Raw genomic sequence first — 25,986 nt, forward strand, 5'->3', positions numbered from 1 at the left:
TACGTGTCTTTGCAGTTTCATTTTACTTTCATTTAAAAAAGTATTCGCTATGTTTAAATTAAGAGGATCGTGATAGAAGGAGATAGGGAAAAATCATGAATTGACTTCATTTACCTCCTGTGTTGTATAGGGATTTTAATTCTATCGGCGGCGTTGTTTATCATACGACAATACTTCGGAGATGAAGCGTTTCCGAAGCGTAAGCAGTTGTGTACTTGGCTGTTCAACATCCGGGTTTAATAATTGTAGAGTTAATATATTGCGGCTTTAGGGTTTTTATTTAAGGTATTTTATGACCTGGTAACTAAGACCTTTAAGTCATGTCTTATTTTAATTTATATTCTTATTTTTATGAAAAATTATGAAATGAAATGAAGATGATTAATTTGAGACATTAATCAACTGGGATGAAATGAGATGAGATGATATGTGATGAAATATAATCTCAGTAAAATGGTGGTCATTTACTAAGATTTTTTCAGTGGACTTTTTGGAGGATCCCGAGAAGTTACGTCCAGCGGCTTTGTTTCATTTTCCCACATTTGTGCACTTTCACAGATATTAAACAGTTAATAAACCACCATTATTACACATTTAAACCTGAATAAACACTAAATAGACAAAATAAAATAAATCACGCAACTTCACTCCTCGTGTTCCCGCCAAAAAGTCCCGGCTTTAGGGTTAATTTTAATAGTCACAGATTATCTCGGATTATATCTGTGACAGTCCTAAATAGGTTTGAATTTTAAATATAGCCTTTTTGATAATGGACGATATCATTGGAATTTAGTATTAAAGTAGAATTATCGCGTTCAAATCTAGGTTTCGATTTGTTAAAGTTATTTTTATTAACCCAGATTCAATGCTCCAGTTTCTGATATAAAGTACAAGGTTTCTGATATAAATTCAAATATCTCGTGATTTCAATTGAACAGTTAAAAATAATTTGACGACCAGACCGCTTTTTTCCTCTACCTAATCTCTGATACCCTCGAGGAGCTATTCCAACTTCACCAGACTGGTAGGCGAGCTCATGTGTTCATGGACCTCAACCTGGGAAGCTTGCTAACACTAGCCGTAGCAAGTGCAGTGCTTAGTTGAATCTACCACCGGATCTGAATTGCCCACTGACCCACTGAGAAGATCCGACGAGAAACATCTTTAATCTTAATTAGCTATATAAAAAACTTTCGCAACATTCGTAACAGTTACGTAAGCGGGAGTTATTGAATTTCGACGATGTAATGTCAAATAAGCCTTCTTGGATTATAAACTCCTTCGCTTTGTAACTGGCGTTATACCTACTTGATGTTACTATACAGAGCCTTAAATTTTAATTTCATTCTTAATTTTATTTTGAATCATTTTTGTTTTGTTGACTTTTAATCCAATCGATTTAGCCGTAGCCACAGAGAATGGGTAGCTGACAAAGTAAAAACTTGAATCGCGCTAACGAAATTTCTAAGACATGCTTGCCCAAACACAAATTCCGCATTCGGCATCGATGCTAGATTGAATGTCTTTTTAGCAAGAAACTTGTGATGGCAACGCAACAAGTCGATGTACTTCTTGCAAAACCAATTTGACATATTGACAATGCCATATAGTCGTGGTTTACAATAAAATCTCGTCGAACCCGTCGCTTGCGGCGAAGGGCTCGACGAGTGAATTAACCCATAGACACAGCCCACTGAGTTTCTCGCCGGATCTTCTCAGTGGGTCGCGTTTCCGATCCGGTGGTAGATTCCGCGAAGCACTGCTCTTGCTAGGGCCAGTGTTAGCGACACTCCTGGTTTAAGCCCCGTGAGCTCACCAACAGAGAAGCTGAAATAGCCTCTCAAGGCAAAAAAATACAATATAAAGTGGTATTTTCACTACTATAGGAACAGTCCATAGGCACGGACTTCATCCATCAAATCGGAAGGCATGACTTGACTCGCGATAGAAATAGACAAAATGATAATACTCATCCATGCGTACTTAGAACATTAAAGACATTATACGGGTTTTACTTTTCATAGACGATGTTATTCTTTCATCATAGAGGTGTTTCGTGAACACGTCTTATGCCCGTATCTTTAGACGTTTCGTAAAATAGTCCTCCACTCTTAACTCATCCGATGATGCTCGAGCATTCCCTCCAAACTTACTCGAGTTTGGTATTTTTAGTCGACCATTACAATATTCCTCAACTGTCCTCGGGTGAGGTAATAATTATGAAAATTTGAGCAAGCTAGCATCAAACCCATAGTGTTCTGTAGTCTATGGTCATTGTTTAATGTCAAAGTCAAGCTGCCGCTGTCTGTTTGACATAGATGAACTTGTTTAATGTTTTGGTTGCTGAGTTATTCGTCAATATGTGTGCGTGCGGTAAATCTGAAAGTGTATTATTTATTTTCTAACCTATTATTATTTTAGATTTCGGATCCGGCTTTGTATTTTTATTCGCCGCTTTTGTGTGATTTTGGTTGCAATGTGTTGTTGAAGTGCTTTTCCACAACCACCAGTTTATTATTATATAAATAAAACTTATAATCGCATTGACTTTATTTATCAGGTAGTAAGCAAAATATGACTCTTATGTAGGTTAATAAAGTAAAGTGTTTCAAATGTCTAACTTCGAACTATTTACTTTATTAATAAATATTATCAAAATTAAATTATCAAAATATGCGGGAATCATGCACATATCCAGGCCATTGCACAACAATATCATATATTTCCATTTGCGGTCCATATACTATTTGGACATTGATAGAAAACCAGCCTTGAGGAACGTTCAAGGTACGTCGCGACGTACCTTGAACTTGACAGTTCGCTTACTTCACTCCGGTTAGGAAAATTTTCCAAGGACGTTTGAGTGGAGTTTATTTTTACGACTAAGCATACCAAAACGCGCGTTGGAGGTTGAGTCGAGTCGAGTTAAGCTCGTGTAAACGACTAAAGATACGGGTGTTAGATACGTTTTGTTTAGAAAAATTGGTACCGGACTGTCAGGATTACTGGCACGGAACAACTGGCACTGTCTAATCGCTTGACAATCGTAAATCTTATCTTAAAATCACGACTATATTCGTTATTGTAACTTTTCTAAATTGGTACATCAATATTACTGTTTTACCGCTTTCGAAGGCGAACGTGTGTGAGAGATTTAAATGATTTCTTCATTATTTGTTGTAGTGTTTATTTTATTGTAAATGTATACAATTTTACGTCGAATAATAAATACCCCGCTTTAAACGTTTTAAAGGCTAATTCTAAGATCCACAACGATATCCAAAAACACTTCGACTTCTGTCATTAGCTTCTTAAATAGTTGATCTTCGACATTTGACAGTTTTTTAGATATTTCCTTTAAGGTAACTTTAATTACCTTATTCAGACGTTCACCAGTCTTGATCCATTTGTAAAACCCTTCAAAGAAATTGAAAAATGGATATTTTTTTCCATCGTCATAAAAATGATCCATATCTGACAATATAATGCGAACTAATTGCACATCAATAGTTCTATCTTTGTATTTCTTGAAATAATTATCTTTCATTAAATCACCGATTATAATTTGCAAATTCAAAAGGGTATCCTTAACGGAAACATTTGGGGAATTCGTTATTTCATGAAGTAAGCTTTCGAATTTACTAGCTGTTGTTTCACTTAATTTACTGTAGAATGTTGTATCAAAGAGTACTTCGTTGAAACTACTAACAAAATCTCTCGCTTTCTCTTCTGTTAAATCTTCAAAATGTATCAAGAGCCTTTCCAATGCGGATGTGCATTCATATGATTTAATACAAATATTGAATTCAGTGCATAATTTGGCTTGATATTTTACTTCTATATTGACGGTCGTAGTAATAACATTATGTAGAATTTCCCTATTGTAATTCGGCTTGATGTCTTTGTTTGTTTCAAATAAATGTGATAAATAAATATCTTGTAGTTTGCCAGAAATTTTCTTGATCAAGTCAATCCAATAATGGATATTAGTCTCTTCAGTGATTTTACGATTGGCAGATATCAATTCAATTTTAATAAAAACCATAGCTTCTTTAAGCTTTGTAGCTACCATGGATACTTTATGATCTTCTGGATTTGTAGCAGCATCGCCATTTAGTTTCTTCGTGTATTTACTGAGAATATTCTCCAAAGAATCTGCCAATACAATTATCAGTTCGTTAACGAAATTCTCCTGTCCTTCACAGAACTCAATTCCTTGACACAGAAACGAAGATTTGACAATGAAACTGATGGTGTCTGTTTCTTTAGGATCAATTAAGTTCGATCTTCTTCCACCTACGAATTTGTTTCTCAAATACGTTTTGATTACTGTCATAACTTCTTCCCCCATATTCACTGTTCCATGCATCTTCACATTTATTGGAGTCGTTAGGGTGACGCAACATAATGTAGCTGTAAATTCATTAAAGCTGACATTTAAACAACTCCATAAAAATTAGAAGCATTTCCCTACCGATTTATTATACATTTCGTCATTGGAAGGTTCTTATAAAAGTGAAACGATATCAGGAATATCGAGGGGTGAAATGCTATTTGGTTTTTTATTGCTCAGATGGGTAGACGAGCTCACAGTCCACCTGGTGTTAAGTGATTACTGGAGTCCATAGACATCTACAACGTAAATGTGCCACCCACCTTGAGATACAAGTTCTAAAGTCTCAGTATAGTTACAATGGCTGCCCCCCCCCCCCCCTCAAACCGAAACGCATTACTGCTTCACGGCTGAAATAGGCAGGGCGGTACCACCACCGGAGGTACCACCGGTAGGTATCTAGTTTTGGCCATCGCACTGCCGGTTATCGGGGAAGAGCTCATCCAAGCTATCTAGAACCACTGCCTTATTGTACAGTGCGTTTTAGAGATCGTTATGCCACATACCATCCGGCTATGGAATTTATTTCCTTCCTCTGTTTTTCCTGTGTGCTATTACATACCTTTTGTCCATCGAATTTTAAGGAGAATATGTAGAGGTACGCAGCTGTGCCCATTGTATTGCTGACTTTGATGAGAAACGATAACCACCCACCGTCGGATATACGGCAATAAAAATAACAAATCTTATGTTTGACTACCATCTATCATATCGAGGGAAAACAAAAAAAATATCTCAGCTAAATCGTACCGAAAATCACACTAACACATATCTTCATGTTTCCAATAATGTTCTACGTCGTGTACATAACACAAAATAATAATATTTCACGGAAAACACTCGGCAAAACGGCCTGTTTGATTTATTGTAGTAATAAATAATGAAAGCATAGCGCGGAGACGAAGTACCGTGTTTGGAAGCTATAAAATTGTATTAGGTTTTTTAAGCCAACGAATTTTTCATTTTATTATGTTTTTTTTTTGGTATTCTAGTTATTAGTGTTGCGATTTAAAAAAACATTTCGACGGCTGAGGTCGTGGCGTAAATGATAAATAATAAATAAATCAATAACTAATAATCACGCCACGTTAACTGGTCCCGTACTAAGTTCGTAAAGAGCTTGTGTTACACGTACCAGATAACGGAAATAAAAGTAAGATTTTTATTATACACATACATATGTTTAATATACATCAATAACCCTGGAAAAGTAATTTTATATTTATCACATAAATATCCCCCCTTGGCGGGATTCGAACCCGCGACCCCCTTGTGTAGTGACCATGTCACTTACCACTACACCAGATGGCCGTTGTGACACGTGTGAGCGTATTCTTTTCCAACAATGCCGATTTTCCTATGAAAATATGTATCTAGATGCCAATGGGCTCTGGTAAACACCTAACATCCATTCTCGGTCTTGGTGGTTATGTTTTTCATCCATTTAAAATTACATGTATCATTTGCATTAAAAATAAACCCGTGCGCCATCTGTTTCAAGCTAACGGTACTTTCACGGAAAGATACCCTGAGAGTAAAATCACTTTAAAGCCTAAACTCAAACATGACACGAGAATGCATTGAACGCGAACAAACAATGAAACCAACTAATACTTATTATTAAATAATAATAAAAGAATCAATGAATGAATTTTTTTTATTGCGTTTCTCTCAAGTCACCTCAGTTTTTATCGCCATCTGTTGAGGTTTTATTTAAAAAAAAAAAGTATTCGGACTGTGTATAGAGGTCGCTATAAAAACTCAAAGGTCTTTCCTCTATTTGATTGTGGACATTATCTCATCATTCAAATTTAAATGGAATAGCAAACAGTATAACCTAATAACCATTGAAAGAATATTTTTGTTTTTTATGAAAACCGCTACGAAGTCACTTTACGAAGGAGGAACATTCGAACTTATTTTTTCCTCATCTTTTTTCCTCACCTATTCGCTGGTAGCTTAAGGGGCTATTCTAGATTTGCGCGGACGGGTAGGTGAGCTCACCGATTCAACCTGAGAGAATTTGCTAACACCAGCCTTAGCAAGAGCAGTTCGCAGAATCTACAACCGGGTCGAAATCGCGAGAGAGCATTAAATGCATAATAACGATGGTTTATTAGCTGTTTAGTATCTGTGAAAGTGCACAAATGTGGAAAATAAAACAAAGCCACTGGACGTAACTACTCCGGAGCCTCCAAAAAGTTAACTTTTTTTATTTTATTTTATTGCCCTTGTAGGCAGACGAGCAAACGGCCCACTTGATGGTGAGTGGTTACCGTCACCCATGGACTTCAGCAATGCCAGAGGCAGAGCCAAGCCGCTGCCTACCGCAGTCTCAAGAAAAAGTCTCAATAAATGACCACCATTTTACTGAGATTATATTTCATCCCATATCATCTCATCTTATCACATTTCATTTCATGCCATATTTCATATTAGTCAACTTCATTTCACTTCATACTATCATTTTTTAAATAATAATAAAATATAAATATATAACAGATTAGGCAGTATGGTATGACACCTCTACCTTTCCAGTTGGATAAACGAAACTGATACTGTCACATGTGAAGTGAAGTGACATTTCAAGAAACATTCGCACGTCAAATCTTTTTGTTTCGGCCATTTTCGCCGAAAGTTTGGTATACGATTTAGGTCACGTATCTTTTCGTGGCCTTTAAATCGCTGAATTAATAACTGTTCAAGATGGTGCAGAAGAAGGTAAAAGCCATGTGCGTTTTGTTTATTACAATATTTCGGTAACAAAAAGTGAATTATTAGTGAAATTTGACCGGAAACATGGTTGGCGGACCAGCTTTGTTTTTCACGTAAATATTGTTGTTATTTGAGACTTACAGGTATTTAAAATCATTTAAACTTGTGCAGTATGTTGCATTAAATTTTATCTTTTTGAACATCGCCACCAAGCAAATTATATTTAATTTCAATAATTGAATCCTAACCTCTAGTTTGCCATGATGATAATTTCTTATTGAACGCCGTGATTACCTTCACCAAGATCGCTGATGTGAACCCGTTCATATGTTTAAAGAAACATAAGTAGGATATGTTTTGATATTTGATGTATTTTCAGCCTAAGAAGAAGGTAGGGAAGAAAGTAGCCGCCGCCCCATTGGTGGTCAAAAAGGTTGAGCCCAAGAAGATCGTGAATCCTCTCTTCGAGAAGAGGCCAAAGAACTTTGCCATTGGTTTGTTTTCTTTTTATGTCCTCTATTTACTTAATATTGGATTTAAACTACATATTTTACATCTGCATAACTGCCAAAGCGTGACTGACCGAAGTGATGTAAAAAAATACTTCCGAATAACCATGTGGTTAAAAAATACACGAGCTTTTTAACACTGATTGGTCATGAACACTGTCAATGCCATATTTGTAGTCCACTGACATGCTCTTACATTTGTCTAGAATAGTATCATAAATTTCTCAACATACCTTAACTATACCTTTAGTGATGATGGCCTCTTTTCCATCACAGGTCTCATAACCTTGCGATACTGCAGTTTTCGTAAATGAATATATGAGGATATATTTAACTTAATCCTGTGGGTATCAGTACTGTTATCTTTGGGCTCTGGTTGCTGATTTTAAAGAAACTTGCTTGAATGGGAAAAATAATACACAACTATGTGCAAATTATTGGAATGCTAAATACCTATATTTAAAATATTTCTATGTTTTGAAATAGTTACAGTTTTGATTCTACTTTACAATGTTAATGTAATACATCTTAAAAATGCCAAAATTCTTCAAGGTCAGGGCATTCAGCCAACTCGTGACTTGTCCAGATTTGTAAGATGGCCCAAGTATATCCGCATCCAGCGCCAGAAGGCTGTACTTCAGCGTCGTCTGAAAGTGCCCCCTCCAATCAACCAATTTACCCAGACACTGGACAAGACTACAGGTTTGTTCTCTTAAGTTATGCTTCACGAATACTTAGAAATGCCAACTGTTAAAGAGAAAGTCAACAAGAACAGCAACAGATACGAAGAAAGACTAAATGAGCACTCAAATGAATTGGCAAGGTGGTAGACACAACTGGAGATGTGAAATGTTTAAAAAGATGGCAAAGTTTAAACTTAGACCATAGAATAATGTCATCCACAACTCGAACCCTTTGGAACACTGATTATGACTAAATAGCCGATTGCAGATAACTTAAAAGAAAAAAAAAGAAAAATGTTATTCTTATGTTGCTACATTTTAACAAAGATGTAGTTAATATTTTTTTAAATAGTATTTTTTTAAACTGCTCAATTTTGTATTGTTGTCGGTGGTTTCAAAATTTAATGTAAATGTGTCAAAGAATTACATGATGATCCTCAAATGCAACTATGAATCACTATGATTATCAAAAAAACATACGAGCTTTTTAACTCTGATAATTTTTTTAATAGTTAAATTAATGTATTTAACAAAGAATATGTTCTAAAGCATTTGAATTTTTGTTCTAGCTAAGGGCCTTTTCAAGATTTTGGAGAAATACAGGCCTGAGACTGAAGCAGCCAGGAAAGAGAGGCTGAGGAAAGCTGCTGAAGCTAAGGTTTGTTCACTCATTATATCGATTATGAATGCTATTTTTTTGTAATGTCAAATATTATGAATGCTATTTTTTTGAATTGTCAAATATTATTTTAAAACATTTATTAAAGAATCATTGGCTATTTGTTACGATGGCAAGTATATAAGCGTCATCGTCGTCATCATTATTTCCTATTACCCTCTGCTGGGGTGTAGAGCTCGAATCAAATTTTTCAATTTACACCCTACCATGTCATGCCCAAGACCCTAGCTCCTGCTCCACCGAGCGACGTCAAGTTGTTCTGGGGCGGCCTCTCTTATATAAGTATATAAGCAAGTGATGCATAAACAATCCAACTCTGAAAGTTGTGATGACTCAACCACCAAGATCTCTGATGGCATCTCATACAAATGACTACTATTGTAATAAATGCAACGAATATCTAAGAAATCATATGTTTCAGGTTGCCAAGAAAGATGAGCCTCCACCAAAGAGGCCCAACACCATCCGATCCGGCACAAACACAGTCACCAAGCTGGTCGAGAAGAAGAAGGCGCAGCTTGTGGTCATCGCTCATGATGTTGATCCCATTGAGGTATGCGATAATTCTCTTCTGCGCTTACAACTTCTTCTATAAACTGATCGACCTTAAAATTTGATGAGTTGTCTAGAAATCTCTTTACGACTACATGAATCTATAATTTTGTGTAAATATCCCAAATTTTATGTTGTAAGTTATTAGACACCAATTCACATGCTAATGTAATTAGCCAAATGTATGGAATTTCAATTTCCAGTATACATATTAGATTTTTTTGGCAAAAAAACATGCATGATTACATCTTAGCCCTCCTGGTATTAGCCAGTATCAGAATTTAGGTTAGAGTTTTTATGTTTGTATTGATTACTTCACAGCAGATAGTTTTGGTTCTATCATATTTAGGCTAAATATGTGGTCTCCAACCAAACACAGCATTTTTATTATTGATAGAGTTGGGAAATAATATGAATAATGGAATACGTAATATGTAGTTATTATTAGAAGCTATGTAGATTGGGGCTGCATGCTTCATTTTGATGACATAGGACCATTTGATAATACGAATTAGCACAAGCACGTCTTCTTGGCCTAGCTGTGATGTTAGAATTTCTTCACCTGAGGCTGCAATGTAACATTATACATGTAATATATTGTCGGCTGAATGAAGACAATTGACTCTGAGCTACTTTATATCTCAAAATCAATACACCAATAACAAATACTGGTAAATTACTTTTAGTTTAGAATTAATCACAATTTATTGGATGTTTACAGCTGGTCCTTTTCCTGCCAGCGTTATGCCGTAAAATGGGCGTACCATACTGCATTGTCAAGGGCAAGTCCCGCCTCGGTGCACTTGTACACCGCAAGACATGCACATGCTTAGCTCTAACAAATGTAAGTCAAATAATTATTTCAAAAACAACTGCCATAATTGAAACTGTTGTTTTAGTATTAGTTCTGTGGGAAATGTTTTGAAAATGCTTATCTGCTTCATGGTAAAGCAACCTTCACATTCATATTTAGTTACAAAAAAAAACATTTATCACCTGGTGTGCTGCTGTTTACCCATTTAAGTAATTTAAAAAAAAGCATAATGATTTTTTAAAAGACTCCCTTTCACAACCATTAGATGGCCAGGAATAGGAAAGAAAGCTAGCAGATAGGTTGAAAATAAGTGAAAGAACTTTGTTTTATTAATCCGCTTTTATTCGCTTCAGACGTATATATGTAACGGAATATTTGAACATGATTTTGACCCCACGCTTTTTTTTACAATAAAATAATTTTTTCTTACACTATTTTTAATTCCAATTTATTAAAAAAAATTCTATTTAGTTGGATTTTCTATAAAAGCGTATTTTGTTAGTTTTTTTAAACTATATTTATTTACATTTAGGAGTGTATCTTTGATATTACTAGACTGATTGTAATATAGCTAGCTAGTGTTATTATAGGATTATAGGGTATAAAAATATGTTTTTAGTGTTGAGTTATGAATATTTGTTATATTGAATCAGGGCAGGTAACTTAGACAAATTAACTGATTTCTCTATGAATACATATTAATGGCATATAATGATGATTTATTTGCTATCTGAGAGCCATGATGTCAATCCATCTACCACCAATAGATTTTTCTGAATATGCCTTAGCCATTAGCCACAAGGTATTCGGTCTTGCAACTTATACACTGTATACTGACATGTGAATTTTCGTTTAGGTGGAGTCTGGTGACCGCGCCTCCTTCTCGAAGGTCGTGGAAGCCATCAAGACGAACTTCAACGAGCGCTATGAGGAGCTCCGCAAGCACTGGGGCGGCGGCGTCCTCGGCAACAAGTCCAACGCCCGCATCGCTAAACTAGAGAAAGCTAAGGCGCGCGAGTTAGCGCAGAAACAGGGCTGAGCTGAATAAAGTTTAAGATTTAAAATAATGTTTTTTTTTCCCTACCTATTCTAATAACCTCGAGGGGTTATTCTAGATTCACCGAGCTAAGTGTTGTTGCTAACTCCCTGTGACCCCCTTCATCTCCTTTTTATCATCGCACCTCCCGCCATCGGAGCAGAGTTCATCCATATTATCTGGAACCGCTGCGTTCATCGACAGTGCGTTTCCAAAGATCTTTTTTGCCACGTACAATCCGGCTTTGGAATGAACTCTCCTCATATTAATACGTGATGGTAGGCAGCGGCTTGGCTCTGTCCCTGGCATTGCTGACATCCATAAGCGACGGTAACCACTTACCATCATGTGAGCCGTATGCTCGTCTGCCTACAAAGGCAATAAAAAAAATTGCCGTGCTCATTTTCTTCTCAATTCCGGATCCGAAACGCGACCCATTGAGAAACTTAGTGGGTTATCTGGCCGAGCCCTTCGTCGCAAGCGACAGGTTCGACGAGAACGATGACCGGTGCTAGAGGTACCTGAAAGCACCGATAGTGGATCGGGAGGATCTGAAATGACGTGTTTAGGGCGACGTCGACTGCTTTCCATTCTGTCCGTAGGATCGGGAATGTCGGCAATACCTAAAATCATGTTTCATTTTACACGTATATACCTTCCGCCAACGACTGTGGAGCCACCGCTTTTTTTTTTTTTTTTCGTCCTACGGACGTCCTAGACTGAAGGCGGCACGATCGCATACCGTTTTAATATGGGGGCGGAATGTCAACCTTATGTCGAGGGTGACGCCTAAATATTTGACCTTCGGGGCCCACGGTATGGGCTGGTCGAACATCAGCCACCGCTAACAGCGCGGAGAACGGTAACCTAGGGAATCTAATTTGTCTTTGATACTGAAAACGGGTTATCGGAAACATTTTTACATATTTTACTGGTCAATAAGCGTGTTGAGTTTGACTGTCCTATTTTAGATTTGAATTATCGGTGGTAGTGTCTTGAATCAGCACGGGTACCACCACCCTGCATATTTCTGCAATGAAGCAGTAATGCGTTTTGTTTTATGGTGGAGCAGCTTTTTTGCTGTAAAAACAAACTTAGAATCCATGTCTCAAGATGGGTGGCAGCATTAGCGCAGTAGATATATCTATGGGCTTCGGTGCCCACTTAACACTAGTTGAGCCGCATATTGATCCACCCATTTTGACAATAATAAAAAAACATGGCGCTCACTTATTAGACATTAATTTCGGTATCTAAGGTAACTAACTGGTTAGTAGAGGATAGTTGTATAAAGAAGTAGGTAGTATTTTTCAGGGACTATGTTGATTGCACATTAATCGATTAAGCTGAAGTCATCGGCGTAAAAGTGGCCTAACCCACAATTTTTCATATTCGTGCTTATATATTGCAATTTATTTAAAACAATAAATTTTGATGCAAAACCGGTCTATCCATCACCCATAGTTAACGTTTTGCAACCTCTAGATCTGCGGAGGGACTGTGGTTCCCTCTGTATTTTGTATGTTCCATGGGGAGTGCTCTGAGGAATTGTTCGAGATGATACCGGCATCTCGTTTTTACCATCGCACCGCCCGTCACCGGTGTAGAGTTCATCTATACTACCTGGAGCCACTGCGGTCATCCACAGTGCGTTTCCAGAGGTCTTTTTTGCCACGTACCATCCGGCTATAGAATGAGCTCCCCTCCACGGTGTTTCCCGAGCGCTATGTCCTTCTTCAAACGAGGCTTGTGGCGAGTATTAAGCGATAGGCAGCGGCTTGGCTCTGCCCCTGGTATTGCTGAAGTCCATGGGCGACGATAACCACTCACCATCAGGTGGGCCGTATGCGCGTCTGCCTACAAGGGCAATAAAAAAAACCAGATGGCTTTGTAAATGTTTTTGCCTACGAAGCAGTGTAAAAGTAAATTCCAACCTCATTATCTCCATACTAACTATGATAAGTTTAGGCCACTTTTGCGCTGACTGCCTCAATTTATTATTCTGATTGTTCTGAAAAAAAAATCAAGGAAAAAAACAAACTATCGATTGTTGGTAAATCAATATTGCTAATATCGATGGCCCAGAGACCCTTAGCTTGTCTAGGACGGATCGACGAACCCCATGGCTTATCAAGGGGGTTATTTCATGTGATAATAGCAATTCACTGAAAATTTTCCGTTGTAGCTATGAAAGGGAATAAAGGTAAAAGAGCATTTGTATATCAGAATCAAACCGATCAAGTGACAATGCAATAGAGCTAAATAACCAAGTTTAATCCATATCCATATTAATATAACAGTTTAAATGTGTTTGTTTGTCCTTCTTTCAAATCGAAACAAAACAACGGGTTAACATTTTTTTTTGTCGAGTAATAGTTTTATGTCAGGCGCGGCTGGTTACATGCGCTACCTTTTAATTCGAAGAGCTTCTTATTCGCGCTAGAAACTACACTGACACTTTTCAACAACTTTACAAGACAGATTTTTTTATTGCTTAGATAGATGGACGAGCTCTTAGCCCACCCGGTGTTAAGTGGTTACTGGAGCCCATAGATATCTACAACGTAAATGCGCCACACAGCCGTGTAGGTCACCGGTGCCTACGTGGCGCACTGAAATAATTATGTCGATCTATGCTACCAAGGCGGCGGAACATCTAGTAGACTCGTATTTGCGAAACTAAGTTGAAGAGAACTCGCGCGTGAACACAAATTCCTTCGTAAAACAATTTCTCAGTACTATAACCACGCATTTTTTCTAAAATTCTACCGAATGCAACTTCATTACGTGTGACGTCATTTGAGGTTAAATGATACCCGATCCTGTAGACCGAATGGTAAACAGTCGACGTCGCCCAAAGCACGTCATTATAGATCCTCCTGATCCATTAACGGTGCTTTTAGGCACCACAAGCACCGTCCTCGTCGAACCCGTCGCTTGCGACGAAGAGCTCGACGAGCGAATTAACCCATAGACACAGCCCACTAAGTTTCTCGCCGGATCTTCGGTTTGAGCCCCGTGAGCTCACCTACACAAGTTAGGGTGAAGCTGAAATAGCATCTCAAGGCTATCAGCATAGGTAGGAAAAAAAGAGGTTAAAACAAACGACGGCCACTAACTCACAACGATTTATAGGTAATCGCAATGACATTGCAGTAATGCGTTCGGATTAGTGTTAGAAAAACCATTGAGACTGACCTCATGTCTCAAGGTGGCTGAAGGGCATTCATGTTGCGATTTCTGGGATCCTGAAACCAGGCGCCATGAGCTTGTTTTCCCATCTAAATAAATGAAGTAAATTGTGATATAATTTTTTTAGCAATCTACAAAAATCAAAGTTTATACAGGTTTTTTAATTAATTTTAGGTTATCTCAATAAAGGTTTGTTTTAAATGTTATCTGTTTAAGTACATGCTTATTTATGATTTTTAGAAATTTATGCTCGGATGGATTCTAAGAACCAATTAGCATTTAGTGTATCCAGAGTCTAACACTTGAAAAGAAGTAAAACTATAAAATACATCTGAAGCGATATAAAAATTAAATTACCCAATCCAACATGGAAAGCCACCCATCCGGGGCCATTTCCGTTTCCTGAATTCCCTAGTGTAGGCGGATAGATAAGTACATAGGCGATCTTTTCATGACTTGAAAGCCCTTTTGTATGGCATCTATAGAGTAAGTAAAATACGTGGCCAGTTTTGAAGCTGTGTAATGTTACTAAAATAATGAAATGTGCACTAAAATAATTACGAAAGACAATCAAATCAATATTGATATTTCAATTTAAACATGCTGCTACCAAAAAAACGTAAAGGTTCCTATTTTGGACGATTTATTTTTTTATGCTTAAATGAGTAAAAAAGCAGCTCACATCCGGAGACATCAACAACATAAATGCCACCACCCATATGTTTTTCCGCTATTATTCCCATATAGTTGAAGTCACCGGAAACTTTCGTTAATGTGTTTCTTTACAAAAATTGGTACTTGGCTGTAGGACTCGAATACCCAATACAAAAAAAAAAGAAAAATATACTTTTCATAAAACATAGATATAATTAAAGACTGCTTGCCTAAGATTTAATATCTTATTTATTAGTTCGTGCGGAACTTAACATAAATATTATTTATGGTGCAGAGAAACGCAATTGTTAATAACGATTCCGATCCGGTAGTAGATTCATTCGCGAAGCAGCTGCCCTTGAGTTGTTAGGTCTTCTCTGGAGACGCTCGGGTAGCTGTTAGCAAATACCCCCTCCTGGCTGAGCCCGTGCTCACTACGTTTACGTGCTACTTTTCCTGGTGAAACTGGAAATGCCTTCGAGCCATCAGTAATGCCTGTTCAAAACAAAAAAATCAATAAATATTTTGATTAAAAAAATCGCTGCGTTCACAATATTGGCATATTCACTTTTTGACATAATATGTATTCATTAATGACGACGTTTCTCGCCGGATCGTGGGTCGCGATTCCGATCCGGTAGTAGATTCATTCGCGAAGCAGCTGCTCTTGAGTTGTTAGGTCTCCTCCGGAGGCGCTCCGGTAGCTATTAGCAAACCCCACCCCTCTTGGTTGAGCCTTTGCTCGCCCACCTGCCCTGGTGAAACTGGAAAGGCCTCAGGGACACCAGTAATACTTCAATCCTAAAAAAAAACCTTGATTCTTTGTGATCACATAAACTATGAAGTAGGCAAAAAAACATTAAATTCAAAACAATCAATGCGCGATTAAATTTTAAATAAACTTAGTTCCCTTCAATTATAGCCTTTTTTATAATTTATTAAAAACTCTTTCCTATTAAGGCGTTCTTGAAGAAGTAAAAAAAAGACGCATTGTGAAATTATTACTTTGTGATCAATCTGTTGTAACGACTGAAAATAATGTTTGAAATGTTTCATAGTATTTTTGAAATAACTGAAAAATATCTTTTTCAAAGCAAACGTAGAAAATGTAGAAAAGTTACATTAAAATATTGTGTAAGAAGACATCCAGTTGAACCGAAAAATAGAAAGCAATCTTAGCTTGACCATATTTACTACAATATCATTGACTTCGAATTAAATCCACGTGCATAGAAACTACCTATAAAAGAGCTCACGGCATAACTGGTGTTAAGTGCTTAACGGAGCCTATTAACGTTTCAATTTCAATCTAGCATTGACTCACTCACCTTAAAGACTGAAGTATATTGTAATATAGCAACTACAAGACTGGTCCTGTCCTTCGAATTGGAATATCTCACCGCAGTTATAGGCAGGGTGGTATAGCGCAGTGTTCATCGCGGGAACCCCCCTACTCTGCCTGGGTTCTAACGCCAGGCGGAGATCGGACGTCGGGTGAGAGAGTACAAGGGGAGTCGTTTGGTGGGTAGGGCCCTAAAACATTCTTGGGCCCGCGGTCTGCTCTCAATATCTGCAGACCATTAAGTCCCACAGCCCGCGTGCCCTCTAGGCGCGGGTACCTCGTAGGAGGTCCTCGGTCCGGCCCGAAATAAAAGGGTGGTATAGCGCGCATTATGAGCGTACCTTACAGGTACAGTAGGTTTGGACAAGCTGGTGTGGTGGAGCTCGATGCGGTTTAGTCGGTAGTCAGTTCTGCGGGGCGGCTACTTCGCGCGCCTTTTTCAAGACGAATCGGAGGGGGAGGAGGACCTTGGTCTTCCTCTTCTTCTCTGGAGGCGCTAAAGTCTGACATCACCCTGTTACCACCCTCGACCAGGTATCCGAAAAAAATTTCCTCAGCGTTAAAAAAAAAGGGTGGTGGAATAGGTCCGCGACTCAATACGACGTACCAATTTTAATTGCGCAAATCATATTTGCGCGGTTTTCTATTTAACATGAGATTCGTTTTCTATTAAAACTATTAGTCATAGTCTTTTAGCCTTTAGGCCATGATGATGGCTGCATTGACGCACAGGTTTTTCAAAAAAGTGATATTTATTTAAACCAAATAACTGCGTGAATATAACACGATTGTGTCCTATGACTTTAGAGGCTTATCAATCGATAGATTAAGTCGGAGCTGGAAGAAACTTAGAAACAGAAATTGAGATGCGATTTTTTTTTTTATTGCTTAGATGGGTGGACGAGCTCACAGCACACCTGGTGTTAAGTGGTTACAGGAGCCCATAGACATATTCAACGTAAATGCGCCACCCATCTTGAGATATAAGTTCTAAGGTCTCAAGTATAGTTACAACGGCTGCCCTACCCTTCAAACCGAAACGCACTACTGCTTCACGGCAGAAATAGGCAGGGTGGCGGTACCTACCCGCGCGGACTCACAAGAGGTCCCACCACCAAAACCTATCTGTCTAAGTTTTCTTAGTAAATAAAGATGTGCATTAAAAACTCTTAAAAACTGCTCCGCAATAGAGCGGAAATTGCAAGTTCGCGATCTAACTTTAATTAGTGGTTGAATGTTATACCGCCCTCAAGCTACCGTGAAAGACACTTTCATTACACGCGAAAACAACAAAGACCGTTTTAATTGCGTCGACCTAACGAACAATCCAGCATTGTTAGAGATAATTATGCAAACTTACTAATAAATTCTTGCGTTGATGGCTCTGTACGCGTTTCGTTGTACGCAAGCGCAGTTCTAACCGAAACGTAACAGGTAACGGGTATGGACGTGCCGTTCGCTCCCTCAGTCGCGAATAAACGGGAGGGTCGCGTAAGCGTATGGCTGTTCGCTGTTGGAACCCTGTACCTCTGAATTATAGGGAATAAAATAAAAAGTCAAATTGTCCCGCCATTTCATTTCGAAAATGGAGTCCGGTTGTAAGTTACGTTCTATTTCATGATGGCCAACATTAAAGTGACTTTTCGTATCGTAAGTGGCGTGTATTGACTTTTCGTGTTTTGTTTAGTGATAATTTGTGATAGCGGTGAGAGGTGATGCCAAGTGGATATGGGTGTAGTAATGATAACTGTATACGGGATTGGATTACTCGATGCTTCAGGATTTATGGTGAGATTTTGTCTAAATGTTGCCATTTTCATTTAAGTTTTATTTCACGTTTCATTCAAAATGTTTGCGTTCAAGATTCATTTTTATTTGAAATGTTGACATAACTTAAAAGTATGTTTATAGACATATAAAAATGATATTTTTCTTTATTTAAATACATATGTTTTGATAATTATTGTAAAAGGGAAATCATTCTTAGCCTATGCAGTATTTGCGTTTGCATTATAAAAATTCTACGTAAATTCATAATGTCATTGGATTTTGTAATATCATTTTTTACAGACAGATACACGAGCTGTAGAAGATAAGTGAAACTTAAAAATACAAAAGCGAGGTGTCTTAAGAAGGATAACCCAGTTCGAACATCATCATTCTTCGAACTGATCTTTTTTCTCTATCTATTTTGTGTTAGTGTTAAGCAATGATTAAATAAAAAATAAAAAGCCAGTTTAAAATAATTCAACGTGCTATAAAATGTGAATAAATACGAATAAAGCTGGTATATACATGGATGCTGTTGGAATAATACTGAAAAAAATATTTTACTATTTTATTATTTATTATAAATACGTCAATTGAATTGAATATTCTCGAACTTGACGGCTAACTGAATCGATAGAGGAGAGTTTCAATTTCCTAGATGACTGGAAAGTGCCTCTTTTTTTCCCTACCTATGCTTATAGCCTTGAGATGCTATTTCAGCTTCTCTTTGACGTGTAGGTGAGGGTGACACAAACCGGAGTGTTGCTAACACTGGCCCTAGCAAGAGCAGTGCTTCGCAGAATCTACCACCGGATCGGAAACGCGACCCACTGAGAAGATCCGACAACAAACTCAGTGGGCTGTGTCTGTGGGTTAATTTACTCGACCAGCCCTTCGTCGCAAGCGACGGGTTCGGTGAGGACGGTGACCGGTGCTTGAGGTACCTAAAAGCACTGTTAATGGATTGGGAAGATCCGTAATGACGTGTTTACGGCGACGTCGACTGTTTTCCATTCGGTCCACAGGATCGTGTATGAAAGTGCCTCAAAAATCACTTAAAAAAGACTGTCTGTTTTTGGTGTAATTTTTTATTGTTACACTTATCTCGGTCTAGCTTCTCAGCCCGAAAACAAAACGCGCAATAAGGAACTCCATGCCAAAACAAATTTACAATCAAAATTTTCAAAGTTGAATCGACATCTGTCTTACACGAACACGTGCGTCATTATCTAACGCTAGTGGATTGTTTGGAGGGCCCCTTGGCTTTGCTGTCGTCCATAAATTGCCTTACTCTTTAGATTGACATTCCACATCCGATTCTGCGGACTGAACGCAGGGTTCGGCGAGTAAATGAACCCTCAGACACAGCCCACTGAGTTTCTCGACGGATTTTCTAAGTGCGTCGCATTTTCGATCCAGTATTAGATTCTGCGAAGTACTGCTCTTGCTAGGGCTAGTGTCAGCAAATCCGTCAACTTTGAGCCCCGTGAGCTCACCTACTCTTCGCCAATTAGATGCATTTGCGATATCGGAACGCGTCCCACTGAGTGGATCCGTCGAGGAACTCAGAGGCCAAATTATACATCCACAACCATAACAAAACCTATGGAGTCCCACTCGGAGAGAACCAGAGAACCACTCGGAGATCTATTTTAGTACATTTTAATAAATTTTGAAAATAAATCTCGCACCGTTGTCTATTCTAAAGGCTACATGGTGTTAAATTCTTCAAACGCGCTTCGAAATGAGTCCTGAGTGATGCATGCAGCACTCATTTCAATTTTAATTCAGAATTATGCTTCAACGTACCTTGCACTACCTAAAACTACCCAATTCGAAACACCGAAGTAATTTCATTAAAATCGAGATCAAAGGGTTTAGTTGCGATTCTCGTGTACACATTTCGAACGAAGATATTTAATCAACAAAACGAAGCTTAATTAAACATTCTAACTTTATTTTAAGTAAATTTGTAACTTATTATTTTCATTTCTTTAATAATAGTAAGAAGTACCATAACTTACAAGATTTATTATGTTTTAGCTCAATATGTTTCTTTTTTAAACTATAAAGATAATTATTGGACACGTGCATTAGCCTGCTGAGTGTGGGTGCATAGATCTGTGTGCTTAGTGCGAGTTTCTTAACGTTCTCGATGGCGTAAAAGTTAACCCAATTTTGTATGCAGTTGGAACAGCGCCCCTAGCGGCAAACATACGCAAACAATTCCATACAAATATGAGCTAACTTTTACGCTATCGAGAACGTTAAGAAACTCGCACTAAGCACACTGAATTGAGTTAATCCTTTGTAATACCGATGTCCAGTTCCGTGATGTCAAAACAACCGAGAATCCTACTTGGGTTCAAGATTATCTGCCTGATTCACTCAAATATCGAAGCTGACATGGGACAATCTTCATTATTCGAATTTCTCGAGATTCGCTACTATCGTTCCATTGACGCACATCGCAAGTTACAGTGGCGATTTGTGACCGACTCCAATTCGATTCGAGTCGAGTGGCGGAGTAAATGAGAAACGAGAAGTTTTTACAATCTATCGAATCGATTTGAACATCTCTAATTCGTCCATCGTTACTCTGTTACATTAATAACGACCTGTAAAAACTGCACCATGTTGAGAATTGTAATAATTTAATGGTTGAAACTTCGATCAATCAAATCTGATATAAATTCTTCAAAAAGTTTACTAATCATCTTCTTGTCTTTTTATTTAAAGTTGTAAAATTGTCGGTTTATCCGTTATGGGTTTCTTGGGGTTGTAATGTGTTTTTTGCATTTCAAATAATAATATATTAACCACAAATCGTAACCTGCATAAAATCTACAAAGCTTGGCCTCTCACTTAAGTGGCCATGTGTTGTTATGCAATAATAATCCACATATCGAGGCATCGGGAGCCGGACTGTTACTTAAGATTGTTGATTCGTGTACTGATCAGTACAGGAACCCATGGTGCGCGTTGACCTTCCGGAAACCTTGAAATATGGACACTGTAGAGTTGACTCTTCATTATTTTAATTATACGGATGATTAAATTACTTAAACAATCAGAGATTGCAAGAATAAGTAAAGTTAAATTAATTTCATTAAGTCCGCCAATGTAAATTTTACATGAAGTGTAATAAATAAATAAATAAATAATTAGTGATTTAGAGAACGGATTTGTGTATGACGTTTGTCCGCCATGACACCCGCAACATAATTCAGTGTTATCCGCTCTTAATTAAAATTACCTTAAATTATACATAAATCACATCACACACATTATACACTTAACAAAATACAAACATAATTTCCCAATAATTAAAAGAATAAAAAAATGAACTTAAAGTCCTTAAAGTTAACCGTATTTCATTATTTAAAAATGTCATGCATCGTTATAATATATGTATGTATATGCATACTTTCAAAAATTTTTTTTCTTTTTTTTTATTGCTTAGATGGGTGGACGAGCTCACAGCCCACCTAGTGTTAAGTGGTTACTGGAGCCCATAGACATTTACAACGTAGACGCGCCACCCATCTTGAGATACAAGTTCTAAAATATCAGTATAGTTCACGGCAGAAATAGGCAGGGCGGTGGTACCTATCCGCGCGGACTCACAAGTGGTCTTTCTATTTGAGCCCTTCTTATATTTCAGTTATATTTTATATGATTTAAACGTTCAAATTTACTTGATGTGTTAATCAATATAAATGCTTAGAAGTAAATTAAACGTTAGGTACTTTAATTTAGAAATGGTAAACTCAGACCCGAGAAGCCATCAATTTTATTTGTTGCTAATCTAATTATCTTATTTGTTAGCACAAATCCAGCTTAATGTACTACCGAGGTCTGCCTAATTATATTACTACTTTACGGCTAATGGCTCGACTCGAACGAATTATTCGCTTTGCTTGCTAAGTCATGTACGTGGCTTCGAACTAAAAGCATCATTGTCTACTGTTACAAACATATCATCAGAATACTTTGCTGATTTTGATTTACAACTAGTAGCTTTTACCTGCAGCTTGACTCGTGCTAGTGCAAAAAAAACCCTCGGGAACAGTACTTTTTTTTCTCCTACATATTCTAGTAACCTTGAGGAGTTATACTAGATTCTCCGAGCAAGTAGGTGAGCTCACGGGGCTCTAATATGGAGACGTTGCTAACACTGGTCCTAGCAAGAGCCGTGCTTCGCAGAATCTACCGCCGAATCGGAAAGGCGATCCACAGAAGATCCGGCGAGAAACCCAGTGGGATGTTTCTGTTGTATTTCTGAATATGGTATATGTCTTTTTCTGTAGTTCTGATACCGCGTATTTAATTACCATTTACTGAATTGTTAACATACCAAACCCACACTCACTTTCTCATTTATGAGGTTAGTAATAAAATATGGATATTTTACTTTACCTTATTTCTCAAACGTATATCTATCGGTCTCGCGAAAAACCTTATCATAAGCTGTTGAAGTCTTTGTGGGATAAAATATATCAGTATACGCCCAGTATACTAATATCAAGCGATCCAATCAAGTATGCTGATGCTGAAATCCCTTAAGAGGATTTGTTTTTATGAAAATACGTACTTCAAACGCTAGTTCACGAATGACTTCCACGATCAAGGTATAAGATCGTGTAATAAAATTTGACCCGAAGATATTACTCATAATTAACAGTAGTAGATGTGTAGCGGTAGGCTACCACAGATCACCAGTTATTTGAAATTTCCCTAAATATCGTCCACCACATTCAAAAGATAAACTTGCATATAAACAAGTTACGAGCAATAACATCATTCGGGTCGTCGGTCCACCGAGCAATTTCACTCGATCGGTAGAAGACCTTTCTATTGTCGTAAGCCCGCACGGATATGTACCCTCATCGTGCTTATTCTTGACGCGAAGCAATACGATGTCCCCGCGCCTAGGGGGCGCGCGGGGTATGTGGGACTTGACGATCTGAAGGTGTTGGGAGCAGACCGCGGGCCCACGGAATTTTAGGGTTCCACCACACTAAACGACTCCCCTGCTCTCTTACATCCGACAACCGATCTCCGTCCGGGGTCAGAAGCCGTTCAGAGTAAGGGAGTTCCCGCGGTCAATACTACAACCAGACACGCGCCGCCACCCCGAGGACGGGTCATTGACGCGATAGTCGACGACCAACGAAGATCTCCGCGGTACGGCGACCCTACCAGGCCCGTCGGGCAATGCCGCTGGTGTTCCAGGATACTCCGCTGGGCTAGAACCAGCCTGCCGGGTCGGAACGTGATACGCCGCCGACCGGGTTGCTCTTCGGCTACGACAGCGACGACGACAACGTGGACCGCTTCGCAGGCCGCAGCAGCCGACGCGTCGTCCCGTCCTCCTGGTGCCAGCGCGCAAGAGTGACAGTAACGTGTGGCGCAGCCCTCAGGTCGCTCCTTGACCATCACCGGGAGGGACTGCGTCCTAATAGGAGCCGGAGCTGGACAAACGCCCTCCTCAGACCCCCCTCTCGGCGGCGGCGGCACAGCGCCAACAGGGAAGAAGAGCTCTCTCTCTCCCGTTCCGCCGCCTCCTTCTGCGAGATTGTGGACTCGCAGAAATCGAGCATCGCGTGCCAGTACTCGTCGCTGCCGAGCATCGTAGCCACGACGGTCGGAAGCGACAAGTCCGGCTCTATTTTTGCAATGAGGACGCGGCGCTGCTCTGCGAAAGCGGGGCAGTACGCGAGCGTGTGCTCCGCCGTGTCCTCGTTGCAGCCACTGCAGTGGTGGCACTTCGGCGTCGGCTCCCTCGGGGCTACGAAGTGCAGGTAGCGACCGAAACAGCCTTGTCCCGTGAAAACTTCGATCTCCTTGCTTAAGTGTATCCCTTGGCATGGCACTCCAAACGACGCAATAATATATGGACTAAGTACTTCCTTAATCAGCTCATGTATTTTATATTGTGTTCAGAGTCACCGCAGCTTAAATGCCTCTACTCACATTAAAACGTAAGATTAAAGGCTTAGTACAATGGCTGTACGGACTTCCTTCAAACGTAATACGTGATTGCTTTGCAGAAATACGTATGTAGGTGGGTGGTACTTACACGTGCGGACTACTTCGCGCTACTAGTTACGCAAATTTTATAAATTCATTGGGTTTCATTTTATTAGACTACGTTATTCGCTCAACGGGAAAGGTATTCGTGAACACGTGTTCAGAAACCTAGAAAAATCGGTGCTCCGCGATTTTGAGTATCGGCTTATCGCGATATCCGATATGAGTGCCACCGGTCTTTAGAATTAGGCCACTTTGAGACAACGAAGCTTCAAGTTTTGTGGCAAAAAATAGATGTGATCATATCTGATTCGGGTATACACAATGCCAGTGGAAATTGCGCTAATTAAGAGGAAAATGCGAACGTAATCCTGCGAGAGAAAGTATTTCAATATTTTATATCACATCTGTACTGTGTGCTTCTTTTCTGGGATTTGCTTCGCCGTTTTTTTTTGCTTCAGAATTCTTTTTTGAACCAATGATATTTTGACGGTTCAAAAAATGTTTTACGATAATTTTTACACTAATAAATCTATATCTATATATATAAAAATGAATTGCTGTTAGTTAGTCTCGCTAAAACTCGAGAACGGCTGGACCGATTTGGCTAATTTTGGTCTTGAATTATTCGTGGAAGTCCAGAGAAGGTTTAAAAAGTGAAAAAATATGAAAATGCTCGGAATTATATAAAAACAAACAATTTTGTTTTTCCTTTGATGTGTCCCCCGTCGGACGGATTCCTTTTGTTTGTTTTAAGTTTATTTTATTTATTTATATAGATTGAGGCACTACGAAGTCTGCCGGGTCAGCTAGTATATTAATAAATTTGATTATACAGATTAATAATTATAAAATTTTAGACAATTAATTAGAAAAAATAAAATTAAAGCAAATTATTTAGACAAAAGTAATACACAATACGAGTATATCACATTACGGTAGGCAACGTCTTGGCTATGCTCAAGGTATTGCTGACGTCAAGGGCAACGGTAACAAGTCACCATCAGATGGGCCGTATGCTCGTCTGCCTACGAGGGCAATAAAAAATTTTTTTTTTGATAAAGATTGAAAAAGTATAAGAAATATCAATTACGACTTTTTTATGTTGATATTATCAGTCAGAAACATAATTTGGGAATATTCACAGTAAAAGAAAAATAACGAATTACTTAATAGTGTCACCCGCGTTAGATCTTATCAAATTCTGCGTAAATTCTATCGTATTTTTTGATTAGACGAAATCATACTTACACTTCGAAATTTTTCGTCACGTGTGTACAATTTACAAAGAATTATCAGTACATATTATTGATTTATTCCATGAACTGTAATAGACATGATATGTGCTTATTATGTTAATAATGAAAAATAGGGGCGACAGTATACATTTGGCATGAAAAAACCTTGAAACGTGTGAAACATCATTATATAGACCTTGAAAGGGTATAAAGGTTTGTTACTGTGTATTAACAATCTTTTACTAGCTTGACCCGTATCTTTCTAGCTATATAACGCATTCCTTCTATGTCATTTTAGACGGTACATTAACTTGAATGCTTATATTCGTAATAAGGACTTGAAGACAAAACAAATTTGATGGCCGTGGCCTGATAT

The 25,986-nt window shown here is 38.4% G+C and overlaps 3 protein-coding genes and 2 non-coding genes across 6 annotated transcripts in view; 4 read left to right on the top strand and 1 right to left on the bottom strand.

Annotated features, from left to right (window-relative positions):
• Positions 1 to 3,209: 3,209 nt before the first annotated feature.
• LOC149501411 (uncharacterized) lies at positions 3,210 to 4,389 on the bottom strand. Its single transcript, XM_089733423.1, has one exon. The coding sequence runs from the start codon at positions 4,367 to 4,369 to the stop codon at positions 3,248 to 3,250; it is 1,122 nt and encodes a 373-aa protein (XP_089589549.1). The 5' UTR covers positions 4,370 to 4,389; the 3' UTR covers positions 3,210 to 3,247.
• A 2,544-nt stretch (positions 4,390 to 6,933) lies between these two features.
• RpL7A (ribosomal protein L7A) lies at positions 6,934 to 11,412 on the top strand. Its single transcript, XM_028173885.2, has 7 exons — positions 6,934 to 7,114; positions 7,488 to 7,602; positions 8,170 to 8,319; positions 8,870 to 8,958; positions 9,401 to 9,532; positions 10,253 to 10,375; positions 11,202 to 11,412. Exons 1-7 carry the CDS (start codon positions 7,100 to 7,102, stop codon positions 11,382 to 11,384), a joined length of 807 nt encoding a protein of 268 aa, XP_028029686.1. The 5' UTR covers positions 6,934 to 7,099; the 3' UTR covers positions 11,385 to 11,412.
• Positions 7,691 to 7,765, top strand: LOC114242690 (small nucleolar RNA SNORD36). The gene has a single exon (XR_003624658.1). It is a non-coding gene; the product is annotated as a small nucleolar RNA SNORD36 (small nucleolar RNA).
• LOC114242691 (small nucleolar RNA SNORD36) lies at positions 8,723 to 8,802 on the top strand. Its single transcript, XR_003624659.2, has one exon. It is a non-coding gene; the product is annotated as a small nucleolar RNA SNORD36 (small nucleolar RNA).
• A 6,569-nt stretch (positions 11,413 to 17,981) lies between the features above and the next one.
• The window catches only part of tow (target of wingless), a 103,925-nt gene continuing 95,920 nt past the window's right edge, over positions 17,982 to 25,986 (top strand). Inside the window, exon 1 of one of the 2 annotated variants that reach the window (XM_028173922.2) lies at positions 17,982 to 18,357. Coding sequence is in view for 1 of the 2 variants with exons in the window: in XM_089733467.1 (XP_089589593.1) it covers positions 18,285 to 18,357 (73 nt within the window). In the remaining variant the exon portion in view is untranslated. The remainder of the gene's footprint in view (positions 18,358 to 25,986) is intronic. The other variant, XM_089733467.1, reaches the window with a different exon arrangement.

Source organism: Bombyx mandarina, chromosome 15, assembly GCF_030267445.1.
Source record: "Bombyx mandarina strain Sakado chromosome 15, ASM3026744v2".
NCBI lineage: Eukaryota > Metazoa > Arthropoda > Insecta > Lepidoptera > Bombycidae > Bombyx > Bombyx mandarina.